This window comes from Pocillopora verrucosa, chromosome 2 (genome assembly GCF_036669915.1).
Source record: "Pocillopora verrucosa isolate sample1 chromosome 2, ASM3666991v2, whole genome shotgun sequence".
Lineage (NCBI taxonomy): Eukaryota > Metazoa > Cnidaria > Anthozoa > Scleractinia > Pocilloporidae > Pocillopora > Pocillopora verrucosa.
This window is the reverse complement of record NC_089313.1, coordinates 3,316,601-3,337,781: the sequence shown is the minus strand read 5'-3', so window position 1 is coordinate 3,337,781 and position 21,181 is coordinate 3,316,601. Positions and strand designations below refer to the sequence as shown.

General features: G+C 37.0%; 2 protein-coding genes across 2 annotated transcripts; both read left to right on the top strand.

The window, feature by feature from the left end:
- Window positions 1-8,366: 8,366 nt before the first annotated feature.
- Window positions 8,367-13,573, top strand: LOC131780510 (uncharacterized). The gene is made up of 7 exons (XM_066162638.1): window positions 8,367-8,987; window positions 9,471-9,565; window positions 9,889-10,048; window positions 11,573-11,639; window positions 11,880-12,238; window positions 12,354-12,519; window positions 13,128-13,573. The coding sequence occupies exons 1-7, from the start codon at window positions 8,367-8,369 to the stop codon at window positions 13,358-13,360; spliced, it is 1,701 nt and encodes a 566-aa protein (XP_066018735.1). The 3' UTR covers window positions 13,361-13,573.
- A 2,767-nt stretch (window positions 13,574-16,340) lies between these two features.
- On the top strand, window positions 16,341-19,508 carry LOC131773265 (uncharacterized). The gene is made up of 5 exons (XM_066162332.1): window positions 16,341-16,676; window positions 17,090-17,156; window positions 17,699-18,068; window positions 18,675-18,841; window positions 19,327-19,508. Exons 1-5 carry the CDS (start codon window positions 16,341-16,343, stop codon window positions 19,506-19,508), a joined length of 1,122 nt encoding a protein of 373 aa, XP_066018429.1.
- Window positions 19,509-21,181: the final 1,673 nt, after the last annotated feature.

The window sequence follows — 21,181 nt, the reverse complement described above, 5'->3', positions numbered from 1 at the left end:
CAGATTTTTATAAACATTTGGTATTGAATTAGGCCCCCATGCATTCGACTGCTTTGGCTTTGGACACTTTATTGCATGTGTATATTGGCTCTAAATTTTCAGTATCCTGTATTTATTAGACTTTGGATATTTTTCTCCTGACTGCAGAAGAGGGATATTTCGTTGTTCCTTTATTCTCAAATCTGATTCCATGTGCATATATTTTTTCACGAGCTTTATTTGTAAAAAGGTGCATTCGGGTAGACTTCGGTATGCTTTTTCTGATGTAGGTTCGAAGTAATCGTCTTACTTTCCTGGATTTCTTCAAAATACGTGTAATTCTTTTCTTTGGTATTCTGCTGGGCTCACGATCACGAATACGAGGGCGATTAAATAAAAAAAATTGTCATATCGAGATCTACAGTTACAGACTATATTTACTGAAAATGCTTCATCATTGCTATTTTTAAGCTTATTATCATATATAATGACAGATAACTGAGCAGCTTGCTCAAATACGTTACATTCAGCGACGCTTTTCACGGCAGCTTTTGCTGAAGACATCAACAACTTTACGTAGAAATTAGCCCACAAGACAATTGCGTAAACGATAGATAACACAATAACATTATAAACAAAAGACACGGGATTTTGGATCAAGAATTTATTAAAAAAGAATATCCCAACAACTACAACGAAAACAAACATAACATTCACCTTTCTGATCCTGAAATGAATACCATTCGTACTTTTATTGTAGCTACGTTCCTTGGCATCAAGTGAATCCAACATGGCGTCTTTCTTCACAAACAGTTTGCATCCACTAGAGTTTTGTTCTTCAGTCTCACGATAATCGTGTTGTTCAGTAGATTGCCTAGAGTATATGCAGTTTGGTTTCAGATTTCAGATTTTGCTTTTTTTCAACAAGTGTGCGGTTTTTCAACTAAGACATTGGTATACTTGGAATACAAGGCATACAAGTCATACAAGGCTTTCATGGCTTTCAAGTGTTCGCGACTCAATCCGCTCCAAACATACCGCTCAACAACATCTTTTACTGTGGATTGGCCGCGAACAATACGACTTCTGTATGAGGAGTCTATAAGTTTTTTGAGCGTTTGCACCATAAAGCTCCAGGTAATCGTAAACCAAAACCATTGAACCTCCATTGCCAAAACAACAACCCCAGAACCAATACAAAATGGCTGACAAAAGAGTTTTACTAGCAAAAATCTCATGATTCGTCAAGTGACCCGGCCCTGTCCTTGCATGACAACGTCAATCATCATCAAGATAACACACGTGATCAGCATGTGAACACCTTCACCCTCATTGGATCACAGTTGGTTGTCATGGTGTTGAGGGCCCAATGACCATTGGGTACTATTACGCAATTTTTCCATTTTGTGGCGGAGGAAAAAAGAAAGACAACAAAAAAAAAACAAAGGCCTTTTTATGACTGGGCTACCACAGGTATCCCAGTAAATAGTTTGTTAACGACTAACCATGAATCGAGTCTGTATCTTTGGGGCAGACACGGGAACTATTTCAAGATAACTAAATTTCAATTAGTTCAAGTCGAGAGGTATTTCATCTTCTTGTCGTCACACTAATTTTTGCTTCAGACAAGTGGTATATACACCCACCTGTCTGGTTGGAGAGAGAACACATTTTCACGAACAAAAGATATTCAACTTCTTGTGATATCAAAGCAATTTAGTTGTTTATGATAACAGAGAGACATCGTTGGTGCAGTTGTAAGAATGTAACTGATACGTAATTTCTAAGTGGTAAACACGTTTGGTCCAAGCTTCAGCATTTGTAATTTTGCAATATTCGAGGGAATAATGTTACCGGAATACTTCGTCAGTCGTCGTCCAGTGGACTGGGCACGCCGGAAGTTAGATTGCGTTGGTCACAGTTCCCGCTTTCACAGGCTACAAAATGTCAGAACATATTAAATGTGTAGTAGTGTTTTCTCAGAGCAAGTGTGTAACTCAAGATAAGGAAGATACCACGCTTAATTAATTATGAATAATAATTATATAATCTGAGCTATTTTGTTCCCTCTTTTAAACCGCACTTTAAGAAAAAGTGGCACAATTTTGAGCATAATTTGGAAAAACATCGGCTGATGCTAATAGCATATAATGTCAAGAGCATAATGAGCTACTCTTATTATCACAATTTATGAGAGCCTAATTACTATTCTACTAGCGTCTTTACACTTCATGCAGATAATTTTCAACGTATTGACGAAAATAAGGCATTTCTTCATTGATACAGATAGTCTACTTGATTGTTTTGGTAGTATGGAGCAATTATTGACTTCTTTGTTAATAGAATGGCTTTCGTCGCACCGTTTTCTACTTGTTTTGGTCGGCTGATAATTGACTTATTTGACTACTCAGCAATCGAGTCAAATAAACTTGTCATTTAAGTAAAGTTTTGACTCCTCTATTGTACATAATCAGCACGTACACCCGTGTTCAATGTGGACAAATAGTTCGTTTCCGCGGCGTTTTTTTGTGTCAAATAACGTTCAACAGAATAAAATTTGTCAAAATATTATGATTGCAAATGATCAATATGAGACAGCTTGGTCTTTTAAAAGTGGGCTCATCATTAGTATGTAAACCAGGCGTAATTTTGGCGAGCGAGTGCTCAGTATTTTCTTAACGAAAATTATGGCCACCATCTTTGATTTTAATGGCAGCGGAAGGCTGGGGAGAGAAAGAAGTTTGTACCAAGGGGTGGTCGACAGTCAAAAATATGTAGAGCGGTGGGGTGGGAGAGTAAAGATTACGCCTGTCCAAGTTTCCTCTTTAATAAAGTACTTTACGAAACTTCATGAGGTATAGCTCCCAAATTTCCTTTTGTAACATGAAAGCGTCGACTGATTAGTTTTCTAGATTTTAGTTAGAAACCATCGATGAGTCTGAAAGTTAACCAGCCTGCAAATAGTCTCAAGAGAGAAGGTTAAAAATGGATAGTGTTGTCATACACCATCTGTTATTTGCGTATGATTTCTAATTGAAACTTCAATCACCTCCTCGTTTACCAACTGTTTGGAATCATTTTACGTCTGACGCGTTTTCCGTGAATGATGATGATGAACTTCGGAATGATCACACGCCTTTTTCCATGCATTTTAGTAGTATAGAAAGCATTTCAGTAGTATAGAGCACAGGTATTTCTACATATATTTTGAGGTATTTGTTTATTTCATTACTTTGTGCGTGTGTTTCACTGCAAAACATATGGTGTTTACCCGTTCGGAAAACAAGTCCTGAATATTTGAAAACGCGGCATTATTCACGCATTTTTCTGACATTTTCCGACATGAGAATCCCAAGTTTTCCCGTTGTTTTCGAGTCAGCGAATTGGAGTACTCGTTCCATTATCCAGCAGTTTTCCTTCACTCTTAACTCTACGAAAGCGATTGTTTTCGTGGTGTTAAGAATGCGGTGTCAGATGGGAAAACGGTTTGTATTCGTTGCTTACTGGTGTTTTCCAGTAACAGAAGATTGCTTTTACACAGACAGAGCGTTTTCTTCCATTTTCCTAGAACAGGAAAATGCGTAGAAAACGCTTTAAAATTACGTGTCGTCCAACGTTCACGGGTTGGTCAACGTAAAGAAATGCCATGTTTTCTGGCGTTTTTTTAGCTGTTTGCGTTGAGAAAACGCGTTGTTATCGGCGATTCACCGAATACAGTTATTCCCATGCATTTTCAAGTAGTTACCGTTCGATTATTGTGCGAAAAATGGTGTTTATTCCTATATTCATGGGTGTTTTACACCGTTAACAATTTGGACATCTATACATATGTTCATTATACATATATAAAAAACAATAACAACAACAACAAAAACAGCCACATCGTTTCACCAGAGTATGCCGGTTTGAATCAAACAAATTATAGCGTGCAAACCTTTGAGTGCAGCTGTTTGTTGCTTTAAAGAATCGTCAAACAAATAACCAGCACCTATACTCAAGGATTTTCGTTTGGAAAATATAGATTGTACTAAATGCGTCTCTAAATAGCTCATATTTGTGACAGGGAGATTTTGTCGAAGACATTCTTTTCGAGCCGAAAATAAAAAAACTTCCTCACCGTTTCACTCATTGGCTCTACGTGTGTTTGTTTTTTGTCGGAAGACAGTGCTTCCGGTTTTTAATTTAACTCAGTTTGATTGGTTACCTGCTCATCTTCGGGAAATGTTGTGACGCGCAACTAATCAGAGGGTGTTCTTCTTTTCAACAGCCTCTTCGGGCAGGTGTCTTCTTGCCCTTTCTCCGCCCCCTACTTCCACCGTCCACTCAACTCCAAATCAAACATGGCTGGTCGGAAATTTGTTATTTGCATATCATTTCTAATTGAAACTTAAACAATGTCCTCGTTTACCAACTGTTCGGAATCATCTTACGTCTGACGCGTTTTCCGTGAATAATGATGATGAACTTCGGAATGATGATTGCAGGATTGAAAGAATTTCAATAGTATAGAGCACAGTTACTTCTGCATATATTTTGAGGTATTTGTTTATTTCATTACTTTGCGTGTGCTTCATTGCGAAACATATGGTGTTCACCGCTTCAGAAAACAAGTTCTGAATATTTGAAAAGGCGGCTTTATTCACGCATTTTTCTGACATTTTTTAACGAGAAAATCAACGTTTTCCCGTTTCTTTTGAGTACTCTGAAACGGTGTGGCTGTTTTTGTTGTTGTTGTTGTTGTTTTTTTTTTCATCAAAGAAAAAAAGGCTTCATCAAAACATATATGTATAATAAACATATCTATAGGTGTCCAAGTGGTTAACGGTGTAAAACACCGATGAATATAGGAATAAATACCATTTTTGGTGAAGCGCTTTTTTCTTTGATGAAAAAAAAAAACAAAAAAAACAACAACAAAAATAACAACAAACAAATTATGGCGTGCAAACCATTGAGTGCAGTTGTTTGTTGCTTCAAAGTATCGTTTACGATCAAATGGAAGAAAAGTTGTCAAACAAATAGCCAGCAGCTATACTCAAGGATTTTCGTTTAGAAAATATAGATTGTACTAAATATCAGTTCATAGTTGTGACTGTAGATGAGATTTTGTCGAAGACATTCTTTTCTAGCTGAAAGAAAGAACTTCCACACCGTTTCACTCATCGGTTCTACGTGTGTTTGTTTTTGTCGGAAGACAATGCTTCCGATTTTTAATTTAACTTAGTTTGATTGGTTACCCGCTCATCTTCGGGAAATGGAGTGACACGCAACTAATCAGCGGGTGTTCTTTTCAACAGCCTCTTCAGGCAGGTGTCTTCTTGCCCTTTCCCCGCCCCCTACTTCCACCGTCCACTCTAACTCCAAACCAAACATGGCTGGTCTGATAAACGATCGCGAGCTTAGCTCGCTCTAGTAAGACGCCTGCACTGCAGGCTAGGCTCACTCTGATTCTTGATACCATAGAGTTTCCTCTTGAACAAAGGGCTTCACGAAACTTCATGAGATATATCTCCCCAAAATTTCCGTTTATAACAAGACAGCGTCGGCTAATTAATTTTCTAGATTTTAGTTAGAAACCACCCATGAGTCTGAAAGTTAAACAGCCTTTAAGCAGTCGCAAGAGAAAAGGCTAAAAACGGATAGTGTTGTCTTACACCATTTGTTATTTGCATGTCATTTCTAACTCAAACTTAAATTACCTCCTCGTTTACTAACTGTTCGGAATCATCTTACGTCTGACGCGTTTTCCGTGAATATTGATGATGAACTTCGGAATGATGATTGCAGGATTGAAAGCATTTCAATAGTGTAGAGAACAGTTATTTCTGCATATATTCTGAGGTATTTGTCTATTTCGTTACTTTTTCCGTGCTTCATTGCGAAACATATGGTGTTCACCGGTTCGGAAAACAATTTTCTGAATATTTGAAAACGCGGCATTATTTATGTATTTTTCTGACATTTTCCGACAGGAGAATTCAAATTTTTCCCGTTGTTTTCGAGTCGGCGAATTGAAGTATTCATTCCATTATCCTACAGTTTTCCTTGACAGGTAACTCTGCGAAAATTATTGTTTTCCTGGAGTTGAGAATGCAGTGTCAGATGGGAAAATGGTTTGTATTCGTTGCTTACTGGTGTTTTCCAGTAACGAAAGATTGCTTTGTAAGAAGTTTTCCATCGAAGACAGAGCGTTTCCTTCCATTTCCTAGGACAGAAAATGCGTAGAAAACGCTTGAAAACAACGTGTCTTCCAACAAGACAGCGTCGACTAATAAATTTTCTAGATTTTAGTTAGAAACCATCGATGAGTTTGAAAGTTAAACAGCCTTTAAATAGTCGTGAGAGAAAAAGTTAAAAATGGATAGTGTTGTCTTACACCATTTGTCATTTGCATGTCATTTGTTCCATCTGTTCGGAATCATCTTACGTCTGACGCGTTTTCCGTGAATAATGATGATGAACTTCGGAATGATGATTGCAGGACTGAAAGCGTTTCAATAGTGTAGAGCACAGGTATTTCTACATATACCTTGAGGTATTTATTTACAAATTTTATGTCTAACTTTTGAAAAACAAATAGAATCTGCTTTATTTCGGTCAATAAAATGAAACTACTAAAATGATTTACGATTTACGGCCTGCTAACAGCCAAAAGCCCCGAATTGATTCAATTGATCAATCGGAATTAGTCCCCAACGCCCGTGATATCAGGCAACATCGTCAAATTCGCCAAACGCTTTTTATTCTTACAGAAGTTGGCAACCTAATTTCCGATATGTTTGTTGATATTGTTATTTGGATTTTTTTTTAATGGACTCTCCTAAATTAACAAAAACCTGTCCTAAATTCAGAATTTTTATGACTTTTTTTTGAATTGCCAATGAGATCCTGTTACGTAACAGAATTTAAGCATAAGAAGAAGTAGAAGTAGTGATAGTTCAATAATTTCTTGGCTTTGCCAAAGCCAGCTGAAAGCACATTTATTTGCCTGGCTTTGAATATTTCCCATAATGATTATTAATCATACTGCACTATATTTACTGATTCCCTTTTTTAATATCTTTCATTAAAAGTCTATTTTCCCAATTTCTTTATCGAACATCGAAACGCGTTCGTCTTTTCAAATTTCGATGCAGCCCTTCGCCAGACTTTATCAATTGTGTTTAGAGTCCGCCTCTACTCTCTCCCCCACAGATAACGGTATAATAACATTCACTCAATCTGGCGTACAGTCCAGGACTCAAAATATTCTGTAGTGTTAGAAAAATATAACATTGACACGGTGTTTTTGTTCACAATGAGGATTTATTTATAATCCTGGCATAGCCATCCTTGCAGATTTTGTAGAACACAAGTTAATGTGCCCAAAATTTCCGTTATGTTCTTCGACACACAAAAGCGGAGTCGAATAAAAACCATACTTTATCAAAAGATCTCATATAAAAAGAGCTAATGAAGGATTCTTTTTAAAATTGTAATTTTCTGGCCCAAAATTTTGATAACCAAGCCCTTAAACTGCATCTGCCACAATTACAAATTTTGATGGTCTGAAGATTCACAGTAAAGTTTTCTTTTTCACCACTTGTCAGTTTGGGAAAAAGGGATCTACTTTTAAACTGAAGACGTAAAGTATTTTTCTAAAAGCCTTCTTGATGACACAGACCCTGACAAAAAACAGTTATTGCCAACCGCCAAGCGCAATTCAAAATTCATAACGTGTCCATCTTTCGAACTTCTTGATGGGAGCGAACCAAAATTTGTCAGTATGTTTGTAGCCGCCTTGTCTGATTCATTAACTAAAGAGAATGTCTGTTTTTGGCTTGTGGTGTCAGTGTCAGTAAAAAGTGTCAGCTTTTAATTAGTAACTTTGATTATACTACCCCGCACTTACACTTACACTTGTTGGTGTAAATTCTGTAAGCACACTAACTCAGATAACGGCTCGCTGTGTGATAATAGATACATCGTAATGGGCGGTTTTCGGAAATTGAGACAAAAAAAGCGTTCAGTGAGGGTAGCTGGCTATAGCCAGGAGAGCAGATCGCTACCTCAATGAGAACTCCAGAACTTTTTGTCGATAAAAAACTTCTTCCAGTCCTTTGAGAAGGTTAAAATCATATTTCCGTTCCATTCTTTTCAAATGTACGATGTCTTCTTCGTGAATGTTCTCATGTAAGTGTAAGGGAAGTCATGTTGAGATCTGGTCTTGCATTGCACCCATGCAGTTTAAAACAACAAGCTTGCAAACAGATAACATATCATTCTGACTTTTGCATCTGTGGTTTTTTTGTTTGTTTGTTTGTTTTTTGGTTAGATCTGAACACAACTTGAAGTCTGGTAGCCTCAGGAGAGGTTTCTGACCATATCATATCTTGGCAGCGTTAACGATGCATGTTGCAACTCTGAGATTGGTCCTATGTCTAATGGTTTGCTGCGATTTATGGCTTGTCAGGAGCCAAAATCTTGATTCAATCGATCAATCGGAATTAGTGCGCAAAGCCCGTGAAATCAGGCAACATCGTCAAGTTCGCCAAACGCGTCAACTTCGTCAGGAACAAGATAAAGAAACGAAATGCAAATTCAAATTTGCCTTGCATGATTTTCCTCCTTACATTATGAACCAGAGTATTAACCAAGGATTTATGCATCAAACCTTAACATGGTTTGTGGACACGGCTTGCTTTGGTAAAGAAGCAACAGACCCCATAGTCTGCAAAATGGTACCAGTATTTGTTCAAAATCAGGACGAGATGGTGAAGTTGATTAAAAATCGGTCGGTTGATTTTGGTTTTCCAATTCTCTCGGATGCAAAACAAAAACTTACGGGTCTAGACAGTGTGACACTCATCCGGGCATTTGTATCATCCGGGTGTTCAATGATTGTGAACTTAAAGCAGTGCAAAGCAGAGTCACGGGAACAGTTACTGACTTCTATTACGTCACAATGGCCGATATTGGCTTGTGTCATCTTACTGTCAGGGATATCTGGAGTGATCATTTGGCTCCTGGTAAGAGTTAAGGCTTATCATCGTCAATCTATACTAAGCCTCTAGAGCTCTTTACTTTTAATCCTACGTAAGGTTATATTCGAACTTAAATGTTACGGCTTTAACATGAAAATAGTTTAAGTAAGAATCGACGGCACCATTTTTGAGTAAACGGTTAGTTAGGCACACCTTATGACCTCACCGAAATAAAAAGCCAAACTAAAATGCCCTACAAGTCATGAAGCTACAGATAATGTTTGTTTGTTTGTAGGTGAAAAAAGACCGTTGCAATGACGCAAACTATCAAATACGAACATTTTATTCCAAGATGCCACAATTTCGGATACGGTAAAACTGCTGCAAACTTTGCGCGTTGTAGCAAGGCCTTAAGTAAGCTAGAAGTGTTTTCTAATCAATTTATTTACTCCACACTAAAAGCCACCTTCATGGTAGGTTTTTTTTTATATATAATTCATTAAACAGTGATACCAATTTCCATGACAGGAACACCGTTCAAACGCGGCTCAGTTTTCACCCTCGTTCACGATAGGATCACCAGAAGGCTTTTGGTGGGCAGTGGTATCACTTACAACAGTAGGGTAAGTGGATTTAAATTTGGGTATCAGTGGGCTCTTTTTTTCACTGCGTCCTTTGAATACGATCAAAGATAAGCAATATTGTAAAACCCATTTTTTTGTCGAAGTTAATACATGCTTTGGGTTTATCAAAATCTCTACCAGGGTTCCATTCTTGAATTGGCTTCCAGAATTTTCATTCATTCTCTCATTTATAAACTAATTCATTTGTGCTGATCCTGAAAAGCCTTATCGGGGAAGTGGTCAATTAGGCATAGATTGAGAATTTATATACTTACTACACTATCCTCAAAGCGCAAAGATATTTGGTTCCTTTTCCTCATTAGGTACGGTGATAAGACGCCTAAAACCCTCTGTGGACGTGCATTTGGTATAATGTGGATCCTGATAGGAGCAATAATGTTGTCGCTGTTCACCGCCTTATTTACAAATGCTATGCAAGCTTCCCTGGATGGTACGAGATGTAGGGACATTGGTGGCAAAAAGGTTAGTAACCCTAACATGAACACCTAAAACCCTCTGCACCCTAACATCATTATGCCCCTTTCTCCATGTTTTTCTTTATACATCTCTTAAGGTGCTGGGAAGGAGAATTTTTTTTAACAATCAAGAGCTTCTTTAGTTGGTGATCATTTCTTTTATTCTCGTGACCCTAATGTTTGATTCAGGGGTGATATTTTAAGGAAATATATCAGTGATTATTTTCTTGGTTTCAAATTAGATTCCCTTCATTTTTCAATTTATATTAACCCAAGCTTCGAAAGGTTTTTCCCTGAAAAAGTTATATTGCCAATTAATGAAATCCTACCCTCATCGATCGAACTCAGGAACAACTCAAATGCAACTCGGCCCTGTGAATCAAACCTTTAAGTCATAGGGCCGAGTTATTAAAAGCAGGGTTCAGATAATTCAGGAGTAATGGAAATCTTATTTAAGATCTGAAAGCTGTAAAAGAAAACTCAGTATAATTCTTTTTGTCCGCACTTATTAGATACTCTTAGAAAAAGTAGAGAAAGTTATTCGAAATAATAAAAAAAAACCCGCATGAAATTAGACCCGGATCAGCGCTACTCAGACTTCGAACAGCTGGGCTAGGAATTATGAGCTACTTGAGTCCGAGTTAGCAAGTTGTATGGAAGAACGAAATTAACAGTACACAATTTTAATTGATTGTCAAAATGGAAAATTGCTCTGGTTCTGTACAACTTCGGATATTATTGGCCCCTTCAACACCAATGCCTTCCCTGTTCCTATTATTTAGGGTGGGTCTTTCTGGAACTACAACTAAAGTGTACTTTCGTTGTGCAGACTTTTCATATTCTTTGCAAGAGGAAAGTACTTATCATCTGGCACTAAGCCTTTATAGATTGTGCTCGTAAAAGTAGCATATTATGCTAGTGGTATTGCTCGATCATTCTTCAAATAATGCTCAAAATCATGCTCGTTTTTGAAATTTTGCTGCTTTTTATTTAAGTGTGTTTAAAAAAAAAAAAAGGAAAAAAGAAGTCCAAATTATATATTTGTTATCAATTAAATTCTTCATTTGAGAAACATACTCTGACAAAAACATAAATAACCATTGGATTCCAGACGAGAAGCAGTGACTTGACAAGTCAAAATGTAAGTTTCTCTTTGACACCATTACTTGCCTGTGAAAACGGTAACTCTAAACGATGCAATCTTTACTACGGGTGTGCCTAGTCCTCTAGACAACGAACGATTCAATACTTCGTTAACCCTCTTCTTCCAAGACATTGAAAACCTGAAAATAGACATGAACCATGGACTGAATTTGAAAATAATCGATCTTGGAGACCAAACAAGCCATGACTCTGGTAACTTTTCCTTCAAAATAAGAAAAAATATGCTCATTAGGCTTGCAGTGCTACTTTCATAAATAGAAGGAAAATTATGCTTTTTTTTACAATTTAGGTCAAAAATTATGCTTACGCAATCTATAAGGGCCCAACTGGCGCATAAAAATTTGTCTGACCCCAATTTACTTGTTAGGTGGGTGTGTCCAACAAGAATCCTGAAACGCATATAGTCGCTATGGAGCTGGATGCAGACTTTGTCAGTAAGTAGTTCTTTTCAGATTTATTTTAATGTCCTTGAATAATGTGTTGCATGACCATTGTTCCTCAGGGACGACTGGGAAAGTAAAGAAATAAGCTTAAATATTACCTTTTAATTTCAGTCATATCTCGTATATTTTTGTATCAAAACTCTGAGGAGAAATTTCTCCGCCGCTTTTTCTCATTTTATTCATGTAAGAATTTGCGTTGGCGAACTAATCAAATAAATTTTCAACCAACAGAGTTCAAAAACCTGGACGAAATGCAAAAAAGTCTTATCCAAGGAACAATTGGAAGAGTAATGATGGATCGCAACACTGCATTTCACCTTTTGGATAAATCTGGTTTAAAACGAAACAGGCAGATCCGAATGATTCGTAACGTCGATTATCCAATGGAATATTACCTGGCTCACGTGAGTCATGACGTAATACCACATCTAATGGGGTCACCGAATGGCACGAACGATTCTGATGACGAAGTATTGGTTAGAAAAACTGAGCTTTCGGTTTGCGGGGAAAGCCTGAAAGAATTATCAGCGGATTTGGTTGCAGTTGCAGAAGACATTGCTAAAGAGCAACTTATCCCTGCCGAATTACAGGTAGTTAATTGTTTTTTGTGAATTTTATATATTTCACCACGCGCCATTCTTCTCTATTTGTTTAGCATTTATTCCGATGAAATCAACAGTTTGAAAATTATTTATTTCCTTTTAGACAGCGGATTTGTCCGATGAAATGGAAGGGTTATTCTCCACTGGCTCACAAATGACCAAATCTATTTTATTTGCTTTATTGGGAATATTCGCCTTCCTAATAATCATCGGCAAACTTTGGGAGGTCTACACCAACTTTAAGCCAACGGTACGCAAGAAGAGAAAAGGTAACTGCTTCTTAAATTAATTTACCATAGGTTTCTGCAGAGTAAATATAAAACAGATACCTTTTGAAGAAAATTGTTCTATTTTAATTAGTATGAATCTTGGTATTGATGTGATTCTATAATTTTAAATTCAGCTGGCAATCAAAGGCAGCGAGACATTCACTCGTCCTTCAGTTGCTCAGTCTGTTAGTTAGTTAGTTAGTTAAGTAGTTAGTTAGTTAGTCAGTCAGTCAGTCAGTCTGTCTGTCTGTCTGTCTGTCTGTCAGTCATCCAGACAGTAGGTCAGTCAGTCAGGCAGTCGGTTGGTCAGTCATCCAATCAACCAGTTAGTCGGTTAGCACGTCCCTCAGATTTCAATCAGAAATGTGGAAACCTTCGTTACATGAAACGGTTCAATGCTTTATTGGAATGTCGGTCTGTCAGTCAAATAATAGGAAGTTATGTAGTTATGTCATTTTGTTTGTCAGTTAGAAAATAGTCAGTTATTCAAACGATTAATGACCGAATGAAATATCGACTACTTGTGTACTGACAAACGGAAAGACAAAAGTTCAGGGATTTATTTAGTGGTTCATTTCTTTAAATTTCCTCTACGATCCTTCTTCCAGGACTGACTCCCAGCAGCAGGAAGATGTCAATGATGCAAAACTTCCTGGATTTGGAGAAACGACTGGAAGACATAACGTCTGATCTACAAAAGTTAAAAGAGGAATTTGAAGGTGCCGCGAACGGTTTGTCTCTTGTAGACAGTCCTGAATACTCAAGACCAAAAGAACGCTCATTTTCTAACAATATGCTTGATCTGAAAGGAAAGAGTAAAAATACTGAAACAATAGTATAACACATAAAACATTTTGTCATTAATAAACTCAGATAGCATTTTACTCTTCTGAGATTTCCATGACCAGTGGCATATTTTTAGCTTGAGCGAAAAAAAGAAGGTGATTGTGTCTCACAGAATAGGACACGTAACTGACTTCTTGTTTATTACGAATTGTATTGAATTCTTTTCCTTCCTTTTTCCTATTTCCTTTTTAATTTCCTTACTTTCGGTATTGAGGCTAGCAAACCAATACGTTATGTTCAGAGAAGGTAGCAAGTGAACCAAGAAGGTTTATAAATTTTTCTCATTCCATTGCAATCAGCTTTAGCTGTCTATTGATGAAATAGCTTGCACTGTTAACTACAGACTCTACCTCGTCCGTCCTGACGGATGAACAGAATCGAGCGTTAAGAATAATAACTTCGGTATTTGCTTTTCAGTGCGTAACTTCTGGGTTTGTTTGTTTACACTCTATGGAATTAAATTTTCACAAGTACTGAAAAAAAGCAAGCTTTTGAGTATGGGTGGTGCAAATTGGAAGTATAAATGAAGAGTTATTTTCTTTATTAATTATTTAAGGAAGAACTTATCACAGAAGATATAATATAACAATAATTGTTTCTTGACTTCTCTTCTCTCGGTTAAGTGAATGCAAGTGTAATTTCTGGCAGGTCACTTTCTCAATTTCTTTCGCAAAAAGCATGAGATTTTATAACATTTCAGGATATTTTTGGAACTACTAACTTTTAAGATTATGGAGGGCAGATGCAAGTGGTCACTAAAGACTCTAGGTTAAAAGTTAATCGTTTCGAAACGTCCTTTATCCTCAAATCCTTACGATTTAATCAAAGTTTTTAGATATTGTCTATAACCAATAGATAAAAAAAGGAAAGTCGTAACTTTACCGTCTTGGCTCAACATTTAGTTTTTGTTTACCGTATTTCTCCACCTATAGGTCGAGCGATTTTTCAGTATTTGACACAAAAGTTTGGGAGATTTTTTCACAAGAAACGGGCTTCGGCTTATAGCCGAGGGTTTGGGATTCTAAAACAAGTACAAATTTAATTTTAATGCGAAATAACCGTAAATTCCCTGACTGCAGCACTCTTTCCGTGACATGCTTTAAAATTGATGTGACAACAACGTATTTCTGATCACCAGCAGATTCCATACTTCCCACGCATTGAAAGACGATCTCACTCAACTCGGCAAAAACTCTCCTCATTTCACATTACAAGTGAAATATTTGGTCTCTCTGCTGTGAAAACCACTCCATCGCTTGCTCGTTTAGTTCGGGATACTTGGGAGTGATACAGCCCATTTTTGCACATTTTCCCATCGATTTTTCGCCTACATGCATATCTCTAAACGCGAAATTTTCCATTCCTACCAAAAATCTCGAAATTTTTTCACACTTTTTACCTTTCTTGATCAATTCTCTTGTATAAAGAGCTACAAAATGTGGGTTTATTCGGTCAAGTGACCGCCTAGGGCAAGAATTGCGTGACAGGTGTAGTTGAGAGGAACTTGTGACAGTCGCAGATTTTAAAAGGCTTCCAAGACAAAATTATGACAGTGCCCAAAGATTTTTTGGACGATTTTTAGAGATGAAATGATGGATTATAAAGGGGAATCAAGACTAGCGTTTCACCTTTCTGGCAAGGGGAGATATTTGACCTCAAAGTTGTCAGATATTTGGATGAATCGAAAAGTCTAAACACATAGTCGTTTATTTGCCTCTGTTAATTGAGAAGCTGTCAACTAAATTAACTGATACTTGCAGCAGACATTGACTAAGGATGTAAAAATATATATACAAACCCTCAGAGTGATTGATTAAATACCATCGCAGTGAGAGCTTCATACATTTTACCTATTTGAGGCGATTTCCTAGGTGAAAACCAAGAAAAACCGGGGGGGTGGTCTTGATAACGACAAAACAAGAGGATACAAAGTCTTGTATGCAGCATGACCAGCTTTTCTTTGATAAATGGAAGTGGCTGTAAAGTGATTACACTTTTGTTGAGTTTTGTTTTGAAGGTTTTTTTAAGTGAACGAAACCGATCAGGCAGGGAGCGGTGACAGCGTGTGGTACAAGTCATCGGCTTGACTAATATGATTAAATGTCTCTCTGAAAAACTGTAAAACATATTAAAGTTCTGCAGGGACTATGTGGAAAGAAAAGCGATCAAAGCTTTTTGCCAGGCTAAACAAGGTGACATGCTTCTGGTCGTAAAATAAATGTCACCGAGTTCACAACGAGTGATCATGATTTAAATTTCAGTTTTCCAATTTCTATTGGCACACTTATTTGAATTTGCCATTGTGTAGGCTTAATCTATTTCAGATGCAAATACTGTGATTAAGTATGATGGATACCGCGCTGCATGAAAACAAGAGAAAAATAAACACCAGTCAACAGCGCCAATTTCATCACTAATGTCCTGTTTTAATTGTAAGGACGGGTGTTACAAAGTGCGAAGAGTTGGTTACAAAGTGCAATAAGGTTCTTACAAAGTACGACAGGTATTACAAAGTGTGACGATTTTTAAAAACCTCGCTGCTCTAATAACTAAATATCATCAGTCCATTATTCTATGAAATTCAAGCAGGTGTTTTACGCGGGAATTGTGCTGCAGATTTTCAAACTACAAAGCTTCTTAATGTTGCCCTATTGATTATTCTTTTTTTTTTTCAGTATGGCTCAACACTATCAAGCTTTCCGAGTACCTCGTATTTTTATGTGTATTTGTACGAAAAGTTGTTCAATTATTTTCTCCCATCAGGTTGGAGTCATTGACTTAAAGACGTAGTGACTAATTGAACTATGAAACTTCTCCATATTCTTCTGTTACTGGTTTACTTAAACATTTCCACGAATTCTGAACAAAAAACGCAGTGCAGGTTCAAAGTAGCTTTGCTGAACACTCCTCCTTATATCATGAACGGAAGTCTCGATCCAGGATTTATGTAGCAAACCATTAAATGGTTTGTGGACATGGCTTGCTTTAGTAGACAAGCAAGCGACCTAACAGCTTGCAATATGGATACCATCTTTGTGCGAAGTCAAGATGAAATGTCAAATCTGATGAAAACCAAGCAAGTGGATTTCACTTTTCCCTTTCAAGCTAACCATAAGATAGACGATGATGGACTGCCTAATGTCACACTGATCCGAGCAGTTGTGTCATCTGGCAGTTCTCTAATAGCAAACTTAAAGAAGTGTGAGGTAGAATCAGAGGAACAGCTGTTTGCATCTATTACGTCACAATGGCCAATTCTGGTTTGTATGATGTTACTGTCAGGAGTTTCAGGAATACTCGTATGGCTTTTGGTAAGAACATGGATTTATGTTGGTCATACAGTACCACATAGGCTTAGATAGGCCGCACGTTTGGGCGATGGGACACGACAGAATTCTGAGAAGATGCCTGGAGGTTTTAGGAAAACTTTAATGAATTTTGTTTTACTAGTCATGATAATGTGCATCTGACTTCTTAATAGAATGGAATCAATGCAGCATTTTTGCCTGTTCTTTTTTATGAACGATATCCAAGTGATCTGAGAATAACAATTTCTTTTGGGATAACTCCCAGTTAAAACACCCCAACATAGTAGTAATTTAAAAAAAAAAAACTTCTATGATTGTATCTTTTTCAGTCCTCTCTGAGTTCTAAGTACATGTAGCAGAAATCAACTCCCCATAGTTGTTGGTATTAATGCAAATTATTGTGTTTTTCATATCAGGTTGGTGTCTTAGCTCCTTTTCTTACAACCCAAAAAGTTGCTGAAGAGTTTGATGCAAAGATCCTCAGTAAGTGAGAATTCACTTATGGTAACAATGAGCTGTAATGCCACAAATCATAGCGAGATGAAATGCCAACTAGTTAATATCATTTCATTACCTTCGTGGTCACACTAAAACTTTCTTAACAAGATAAGAACTTTATTGTTGTCTTAGTTGCCTATATATTGAATGTGCTAAAACAAAAAGGCAATGAAAATTTGATAAATGATAACTATGTGGAGAAAAAACCTGAAGCTGGCTAAAAATTTATTGATGGTCATGTGGCACACAGTTTTGAAGCGCACAAGTATCCAGAGGACACCAAAAGGCCAGGTATTAGAATTAAGATAAAGACTACGTTTCAGAAGACATAGCTGTCGGAATTTCTACCTCAATAAAGTTCTCACATCTTTTACTACCACTGTGAATTTTACTGTCAATAATCAGGTAATCAATACTAACCGCACAACATGAACGGAGTTAGTTTTCATCAACAAAGGACTTTAGCTCTTTAAACCCATTAAACTACGTTCCCATACTGATTTGATCAAGAAACTTTTAATCTACAGAGTTTGACTCTCTTCAAGAAATGCAAAAAAATCTTAGCCAAGGAGCAATTGGAAGAGTATTGTTAGATCATAACACAGCATTGTACTTTCTGGATAAATTTGGTTCCAAACAAAGCAGACAAATTAGAATGATACGTAACATCGATTATCCGATGGAGTATTATCTGGGGCATGTAAGCCATGACGTTACACCACTTGCAACAAGGTCACCAAATGAAACCAATTACTCCGAGGAGCAACGATTTAAAAGAAAACAAGAACTGTCCAGGTGCGGGAAGAATTTAAAAGAATTATCTACAGACTTGGTCGCGGTTGCTAAGGAAACTGCAAAAGAGCAACTTATTCCTGCTGAGGTACTTCAAATGCAAATGTTTTTCTAACTGTTCTCTTATTTTGACACGTGCGGCCGTTCAGGATGAACACCAGTGCATTTGCCTTGACTCCTTTAGTTTTTTTAAGGCTTAACTTCTCGCAGACAACAGACTCATCAAGGGTTAGGGTAAGAAATAGAGGTTTAATTTCATTATCTCAAAGAATACCTAATCCATTTTGCCTCACCTTCAAATATTCCTTTTCCTCAAACTCGGGAGTCGATAAACTATAGGGAGTCTACGGTAACTTAAATGTCAACTTACTTGGGTCAATATAAACCGATAGTTTATTGGAAAAGTTACCACAGCTGATGATTTTTCCAAGTCCCTAGAAGTAAAGTAAAACATCATGAAATCGTACTAGTGGAACTAACAAGAACAGAACAATTTTAAAAATAACGCTTGAGGTCATTTTACTCGAGTAGAATAACAAATTGTGAAATGCAAATCATTTAGATCACATCTATGTTCTAAACACGAGTGTGTTTTTCTTCAACAATTTTCTGTATTTCTTTTGAAAGAAACTTTCAACTTTATCGAGAAATTCTAGTACAGAATGACTGAATCATAATATTTCCCTTCTTGTATTATTGATCTTTACAGAGTGCAAACCTGTCCGATGAAATGGAAGGGTTTTTTTCATCCGGCTCGAAAATGACCTTGTGGATGTTGATTTATCTTCTGGCGGTATTTCTCGGGCTGGTGTTTCTCGGTATCTTACTTCAAGTCTACTCCAAGTGTTACCAAGCCAGGGTGCACGCAGTAACAGAAGGTATGATTATCATCTATATATAGGCTGATACTGAGTGATATAACTATTTATTTTCACCCAAATAAAGCGAACACCTTGTCTAAATTTTAACATACTATATCTTACGACTGAATTGAGCATTTTGACGTTTGCAGCAATCCTAGGTCTTTCGATGGGAATGTCCTATTTGTTCATTAACAAATGGGTAGGTTTCAGTGACAAGAAAAATCAATTTTCGTTATGAAAATAGGTTTTAAATTTTTTGCCTGTTAGTGGCAGGAAGCGGAAATTGAAAAGACCGCGATTTGTAAATTTTGAAGTATTTAATATCAATATCCTTTTCAATCCGTTTAATTTTTGATCCTCAATTCTTTTGTTTTTTCTTTGAAAGAATTGTGATCATGAAGTGACTTCTTAGGCAGCCCATTTAAGCTTGTGATCATTTATGCCTGATGTAGATAGATTTGTGAGTAGCAAAATTATTTGAAGTATACGTGCATTTGTAGATTTTCCACACTGCAATGACGTATCTGAGAATCCCCGGGACAGACACGTGGCTGACATGATGCAATATGTCAACAATTTGGAGGAGAGACTCAAAGATTCAATCGCAATGGAGATACAACGACTGAAAGAAGAGATGAATATGACCATCCCTGGCCAAGAAACCCCGACCTCAAGGAATTAAAAAAAAAATCGATGATAAGTCGCATCTGTCAACTGCACCTCATTATGGCCACCATCCTTTGTCTACGAGCATAATTTAAAAAATTTAAAACTTAGAGCGTTTGTATAACACCGTTATAATGTTTATATCCAACATGATTTACAACAAAACCTTCTTTTTAGTCCAAAGTAACTTATGATTTTTCATTCGTATAACACACTTAGATCGCGATCTGGCTATAATGAGAGCGCTGCCCTAGCCCATTACGGGCCAAAGGCTATCGTTCAGTTCCTTTCAACGGCTGTTAAACTCAGCTCAGAGTAGCTTTAAATTAACGACAAGGCAAAGGTAACACAATCATTTGAATTGACTATCTCACTAGACCCGGTGAGCAGGGTAACTGAGATACCTGAATGGTACTGGATCCTTGGGATCAAGTATTGTGATACTACGGGTGTCGGCATTTGCAAATGACACACAATAATTAAAATCTTGTACTTCACAAGTACCATGTATAGTATCAGTATAGCTTGGACTATATTGAAGCTGATAATTAATATTAAATACCATTACCATTTCAGGTACTTCTGTTAGCAGTAAATAGGATTCCCTGGATAGACTAGATAGACCAGAATACAATTCGTTACCACTGTTCATGATATTAACCAAGTCCATTTAGGATGCAATACCATTCCTCTTGTTATATGTGAGGGAAGCAAATGACATGGCTACACAATGTGTACCAGCATTTAACCCAAACATTGCCATATTGTCTTGACTGTAAGGAGCTTGAATTGTTTTAGTAGAATTGATAACAGGACCAGGGTTTGTTTCTATATTCCCGGACGGATTGGACTTAAAATGATTTACCCTGTGATTCAGATTTTTATATACATTTGGTATTGAATTAGGCCCCCATGCATTCGACTGCTTTGGCCTTGGACTTTTTATTACATGTGTATATTGGTTCTGCATTTTCAGTATCCTGTATTTATTAGACTTTGGATATTTTCTCCAGACTGCAGAAGAGGGACATTTCGTTGTTCCTTTATTCTCAAATCTGATTCCATGTGCATATATTTTTTCACGAGCTTTATTTGTAAAAAGGTGCATTCGGGTAGACTTCGGTATGCTTTTTCTGATGTAGGTTCGAAGTAAACGTCTTACTCTCCTGGATTTCTTCAAAATACGTGTAATTCTTTTCTTTGGTATTCTGCTGAGCTCACAATCACGAATACGAATACCATGCGTACGAGGGCGATTAAAATAAAAAAATTTGTCGTATCGAGATCTACAGTTACAGACTGTATTTACTGAAAATGCTTCATCATTGCTATTTTTAAGCTTATTGTCATATACAATGACAGATAACTGAGCAGCTTTCTCAAATACGTTACATTCAGCGACGCTGTTCACGGCAGCTTTTGCTGAAGACATCAACAACTTTACGTAGAAATTAGTCCAAGAGACAATTAGTCCAAGAGACAATTGCGTAAACGTACACAATCACATTATAAACAAAAGACACGGGATTTTGGATCATGAATTTATTTAAAAAGAATATCCCTACAACTGCAACGAAAACAAACATAGCATTCACCTTTCTGATCCTGAAATTAATACCATTCGTACTTTTATTGTAGCTACGCTAGGCGTCTTTCTTCACAAACAGTTTGCATCCACTAGAGTTTTGT